Raw genomic sequence first — 6,411 nt, forward strand, 5'->3', positions numbered from 1 at the left:
TCTCTCTGCTAGGGCAATTCATATGTTACTGTTGTGATGATATTCATATGAACCCTAAGTGTTCATACGAATCCTAGATTTGTTTAGGGCAGTAGGCTTTTTTTAGCATTTAGGAAAAAAGATTAGCAATTTTTTTAGAAATTTAGCTAGGGTAATTTTTTTATGAAAATGGCTAAACACTAATTCCATTTAGTTTTAAATTAACAAAGGGTATATAAATAATAGTAGCATTTAGCTTTAAATTAGTAGAGGCTATAAACAAAAAACAGTAGCATTTAGCTATAAAAAATTATTTGGACTATTTGAATTATTTGGACTATGAACCTAAATTTGGTCCAAATTTCATTCAAATGAAATTTGAATTATTTGGACTATGGACCTGAATATTTTTGAGGAAATTGGGTGTAGGTACTAAGGTCTTGCTGTGGAAATTTTGGTGAGGTTAGAAGGTTTAGAGAAAATGGAGTTCCTTTGCAAATTCTAATAAGGTCAAGTATTGTTGGAATATTTGCTCTAAAACAATTTGGATGAAAAGAAAATAATGTGTGTGTGTGAGAAAGGAATAGCTAAAACAGAATTTGGGTTCTGTCCTATGCAGAGAAGTGTTTAGTGAGGTCATTTTGCAAAGGTTAAAGTAATTGTTGCTATATAAATGAAAAACAAGATTGATGTTATATGATATATGTCATTGATGTTTGTTTGCATATTTCATTATTGTTGACTATATGTTTTCGTTGAAGTGCTCATGTTATATCTTTTCATTGAAGTGGTTCGATTGTGCCCAAGTGGCCTTTTGATGTTTGCCGAGAATGAAGCCGAGTGGCCTATGTTTTGCCGGAATATTGATTCATTTCCGTTTCGGCAAATTTCAGGCGCTCGATTTGTCCACTTTGTAGCAAAGTTCATGCCGAAATTTTCCGTGAATTTTGGCATGACTTGTGCTACAAACTGGGACATATCGAGTGCCCGGGATTTGCCGCAACGGCAATGAGTCAACATTCCTACAAAACATAAGTCTTTTTTATGTCATTATTCATTTTATTAGGTTTAGAATTAATTGATGAGATTTAATCATAGGAAACATGGCTAGCAACGATGAAGGACAGGGTTCTGGTGATTGCAACGTCTACGAGGCGGCAGGCGCCTATTTGAACCTTCTCGACGAGCAACGGTTGTTGCCGGGCCCACCTGTCACATCCGAGACTCAAACCGACATCAAGACCGGCACCGAGACCGGCGCCGAGACTGAAACCGGAGCCGATACTGGCGAAGCCATTATAGAACCGAAACCGAAGAGGATGCGGCACCCAAACAATCTCATCACTACTAGACTGGTGGTCACGGAGGTGGACTCCGGCAATTTTGAGCCAAAAGAGTCCGCGGAAGCGCGCGCGTGCTACGACAATCAAATATGCTGCATCCTACGGGCAACCGCCACCATCAACGATGAGAAACTAAAGAAGATACCAGATATGGATCACTCCCTCCTAACTAAGCTGCACCAGGTATTCTTGTTCCCGGGCTGGGATAAAATCAAATATACTCGACCATGGCAAGACCCATATTTTGGCGACGTGGGGTGAAATCAAATATAGTCGACCGTGGCATCGTTCCCTCCTTGGAGGCCCCGTCCATTGAGCAAGGCCCCTCTCTATCGATTATCAAGAGTGTGGTTCATGGGCGGTAGCCTTTTTTTTTTGTGGTGACAGTTTTGTGGTATTGGTGGTGGTGCTCTCAACGGAAGCTTGGTTCGGCGGGGTGGCTATGTTCGAAGGCCTCCCTTAGGGTCATGGTGTTTGTTTCCATGCAGGCTCTAGTGATAGCATCCCATTGTTGAACGATGTGACACCCTTCGAGTCGGGGCGAGGGAGCGTGAGGATCATCTTGATGATGGAACTGGAAGGCGCTCAAGTGCTGGAAAACCAAGTGATGTTGATGGCATGACCTTTTTTTATGTCTAGTATTGTTCTCGAGTTTGCCTCGTCTGTTGTTTCAGTCCTCCGATCGCGTATGAGGACTCTGATGACTCCAAGCGTTGCTCAACTCTTTCTTGTGATCTCCTTGGGTCATCTTGGTTCTTTGTTACTCAACCTGAGCACCCTTATATCTTGTCATATTGTCTTTTATTTATGTTGTGGTGTTGTGTTGTTCTGCTTGTTATAAGTACTTCACTAATTTAAAGCCGGGTGATAGCCTTTTTCTAAGAAAACATGTGTTCGCAAAGTTTGGTTGCTAATGTGAAGTAAGGGCTCCCTACAACCAGAATATGAATAACAACCCCACGTCAAGGTTATACGTGTTACACTTATAACATTCAACTCTAATTGTAGAACACGTAATAAGTCAAAAAATGGGATCCTATTTCATAGAAGCATAGGAGGCGCACAACAAAGAAGGAGTGGAAGATTAAGACCATGTTCTTTTTACCGAGGAAAGTCCAATGCCTTGCCACTTTGGCATATTTCCTTGTTAGAAACTTTCATAAATGTGTGTCTATAACTTTAAAAAATGACTTTCAAAATTTTAAACTTGTAGAATTTTTCGGTACAAACTTGTAGGATCTTTTATAGTTTTGAAAATTTCCACAAGAATTTCAATTTTTTTGAATTTTCAAAAATTCAAACTTTTAAAATACTCAACTTTCAAGAACTTTCATAAATTATAAAAATTTGAACCCCCAAATTTTGGATGTTCATTTTGTAGGAACTTCATAGAAAAGAAAAATGAACAAATGCCACGGGCCCTGAGGAAGGTTCCCCCTGCTCTCACCCCCCCACCACCACCACTAGGGGCACGTGTTCCGAAGGTAACCTTCCAACGCGTGCACTTTGTCCATGCGGCCCTCCTCGTGCTTGTCTGGACATGCAACACGTGCATGTGGTCCTCCACAACACGCAGCGCCCCAACAAGGCGCCTTCTCTCGCTCGTGGTCAATTGCGTATGCGTCGGTTTTCAGTCAAAGATATATTCGATTAACATACAATCTCATGCACACTAGTGATCTCAATGTAATCCAAATCTTTGGTACGAAATCAAAGGTACATATTCAATTTTGCTACAAACAATTGCGTTAATTGAAGCCCAAAAATAGTCTTTGTACCAGCAGTTAGAGATCAGGCTAAAGGATCGACGACGGCGTTGGCGAACCATGGTCGCCTGAGCGCGGTGGTGGCCGACAACCTCTTGTCGATGCTACACGAGAGGAGCCCCTTGAGGACTTCGAAACCTTCTTTGGAGAGGCGGTCCTCTGGGAAGTGCTGACGGAGCTTGTTGCGGGAAATGACATGCGGCGGCGTCACCAGCTTCCCGGCGAGCGGCAATGACTCGTAGGCTGGCCAGGTCGTGAATAATGGCACGCCGAGAACGCGGAAGATGGCGAGGAGCTGTTGGGCGTCGTCGTCCCCGTCGAAGAGTGGCTTCCCGGAGAGGAGCTCGGCCATGACGCAGCCGAGGGACCACGTGTCAACCGTGGCGTCGTAGTCGGTTTTGCCAAGGAGCATCTCCGGCGCCATGTATCGGCGTGTGCCGTGCTGGCCCTACGGCGCAGGTTCTGACATAGACACCGCGAGCCCTAGGTCACAGATCTTGACGCTGCTGATGCCGTCTGCGCCGACGAGGATGTTCCTCGGCTTGATGTCGCAGTGGCTGATGCAGAGCCCGTGCATGTGCTTGGCGGCGCCGAGGAGCTGCTCCATGATGCAGCGCACGTCGGCCTCGGGGAAGGGCCGGCCGCGGCGGTGCTCGTGGATCAGGGTGGACGGGGCGAGCGGTCTTTTGGGCCCGCTCGTGGACCGAAGTGGACCGGACCGAAATAGCCCGGACCGACAAAAAAACTGACCGGTCCGGTCCGTGAAAAGGGGACCGAAAATTGATCGGTCCGGTCCTGCCTTGGCTCGGTCCGGCTCGGTCGGACCGAAGGCGACGCGATTCTTCCGCCCAGCCACCGGCGACGCCCTGCAGTGGCGCTGGTGAGATCCGCGATGCCGCGTCCCCTCCGGCACTGCCGCGCCCCTCCTCGATTCAGTTTTCCTTTCCTTTCATTCTGTCGAACAGAAAACAAGAAAGAACGAAAGAGACGGGGTTCGAACCGATAATCATGGCATTATCCCACGACTAGCTTCACGTCCAAATTGATCCACTAATCAAGGAAGGCCCGCAGAGACAAAATTGTGGGCTCATGCACGCGCTACACTAGTTGCATGTACTATGTAATAGGGGACATCCTGTGCGAGGATTGCGCGCGTTTAGATCAGGCCCGGCTGTTACGCAAGGAATAAAGAGAGCGAAAACTGAAAAGCCGCACCCCCGTTGCACGTCCTGTGCGGGCATGCCGTTTAATTAGATCGCGAACCCCCCATGCGTGGTGCGTGCATGCCGTTTAGATCAGCACGTCCCGTGCGTGCATGGCGTGAGTGTTGCAGGTTCATGGCTGGCAACAACAATGGCTAGAGCTCGCGGTTCATGAATAACAGCCGCGCTGCCCAGCACACACCTTGCGGCCGGCTGTCGCGCATGTGACCCACCTCGCCAGAGCAACCACGCACGTCGCACAACTCGCCGCCGCACCCGGGCAAGTCACCGCCGGTGGCCGTTGGTCGGTCCGCTCGGTCCGGCCCGGGCTTCTTCATCGCCGGTCCGGTCCCCAAAATCAGGACCGTGATGCAGCTCGGTCCGGTCCGGCCCGGACCGCCGGCGGCCGGTCCAAACGACGGCCCGGACCGGGACCGGACCGGCCCGGACCGTGTCCACCCTGACTCGTGGAGGACCTCGTGCAGGCTGGGCCCGACGCACTCCATGACCACGGAGAGCTTCCCGGCGCAGCGGTCGAGCGAGAGCGCCCGGAGCTCGACGATGGCGCGGTGGCGGTGGCACGCCGCGAGGAACGCGGCCTCGCGCAGCGTACGGGCGTCGGCGCAGCCGCACGCGATGCCGGCGCCCTCGTGCGCGCAGGGGAGCGGCTTCTTGACGGCGACGGTCCAGCCGTTGGTGAGGTGGCGCGCCTCGACGACGCCGCCGTAGGCGCCCACGCCGAGCGCGCGCGTCTCCTGGTAGTCGGTGGAGCTGCAGTAGCGCGCCCTGTTGCAGAAGGTGAACCTCGGGGCGCCGCAGCTGGTGTCCACCTTGAAGTCGGGGTGGTCGCCGGGGAAGACGCGCTTGATGGCCATCGGGAACGGAGGGGAGAAGGAGGAGGTCGAAAGGGAAACAGGAGAGGATCGCATTGTGGTTGTGGTGGTCGTACGTATATATAGAAGTTGGGATGCTCATTGTCAGCGAGACGTGCTCGAGTGGTCCCTGGACTCGAGGACGAGGTCAACGCGCTGCTCGTGGCTCTGGCTTGGGCGAGACTGCGACGGGAGCTCCTGTACGCGTTCGGATTCGTAGCCGGAGAGGAAGTGGAAACGGGAGGGGAAAAAGGAACTGCCTACGGGTCACTTGCCCGATTTCGGTTTGGGCACCGATAGGCCCAAAAATTTCGGCCATACACGTCTCAGCAGTTGGATGCGAGTTGCGTAGCCGTTAGATCCGGTCAAAAATAACGTGCTTGCCCCAGCGTCTTCTTCCCCCCGCTCGGGTGCGCGGCGCGGCGTCTCCTGTCTTCTCGGTGTCCGTCCTCGTTGCCGGTCCCTACCCTTCGTCGGCCTGTCCCCACCGATGGTCATCCTCGTCGCCGATGTCCACCCTCGCCGATCGTCCTTGTCGCCGGTCCCCACCCTTGCCGGCCGTTCTCGTCACCTCCTCGACCAGTGCAACAGCTGCACCAACGGTTGCAGCTCTCAGCAACGATGGGTGTAACTCCGGTCATAGCTCCGCCGCCGCCCCTCGCCATTGATGCTCCTTGCATGGAATTGCGTCGACGACAGCCAGCCAGTCAATCACCGTCGTTGAGGTGGACGTAGCAAAAAAACGTCATCGGCAGTAGCAAAAAACATCACAGGCCGTAGCAAAAAAAAAAGATAACGGATGCAGAAAATCGTTGTCGCCGTCGTCGCGAGGTCGCAGCTCCGCCTGATGGATGTAGCAAAAAAACTTCTCCGTTAGTACCAAAATCCAACTACGGTTGAATCTTTATTATCAACGATTGAAGCTTTTTTAGTGGCCAGTTGAAGCTTTTTGTGATGTCGGTTGAAGCTTTTTGCGACACCGGTTCAAGCTTTTCATTGTGGCAGTGGCCGGTTCCGGCATCTGTTGTCGTTGTTTAAAGCTTTTTTGCCGCATCGTTGTAGCCGCCCAGAACACCGGTTGCAACATTAGGGGTTTGTCCCCCTTGAAGCATTTCGTCGTTGCCCCCCCCCCCTCCCCCCCTGATGGAGGTTGACGCCCATGCCGAGGTCCCCGATGTGGTTGTAGCTCGCCGCGTAGCCGGTGCCAGCAAAATCCAAGGCCGGTTGCAGCAAAGAAAAAGATGGGGAA

General features: G+C 51.4%; 1 protein-coding gene and 1 pseudogene across 1 annotated transcript; both read right to left on the minus strand.

The window, feature by feature from the left end:
* Positions 1 to 3,092: 3,092 nt before the first annotated feature.
* LOC123116351 (uncharacterized) lies at positions 3,093 to 5,179 on the minus strand. The gene has a single exon (XM_044537316.1). It carries the CDS (start codon positions 5,163 to 5,165, stop codon positions 4,446 to 4,448), a length of 720 nt encoding a protein of 239 aa, XP_044393251.1. The 5' UTR covers positions 5,166 to 5,179; the 3' UTR covers positions 3,093 to 4,445.
* LOC123114844 (putative cyclin-dependent kinase F-2) lies at positions 3,114 to 4,037 on the minus strand (annotated as a pseudogene).
* Positions 5,180 to 6,411: the final 1,232 nt, after the last annotated feature.

Source organism: Triticum aestivum, chromosome 5B (assembly GCF_018294505.1).
Source record: "Triticum aestivum cultivar Chinese Spring chromosome 5B, IWGSC CS RefSeq v2.1, whole genome shotgun sequence".
In the NCBI taxonomy this organism is placed as follows: Eukaryota; Viridiplantae; Streptophyta; class Magnoliopsida; order Poales; family Poaceae; genus Triticum; species Triticum aestivum.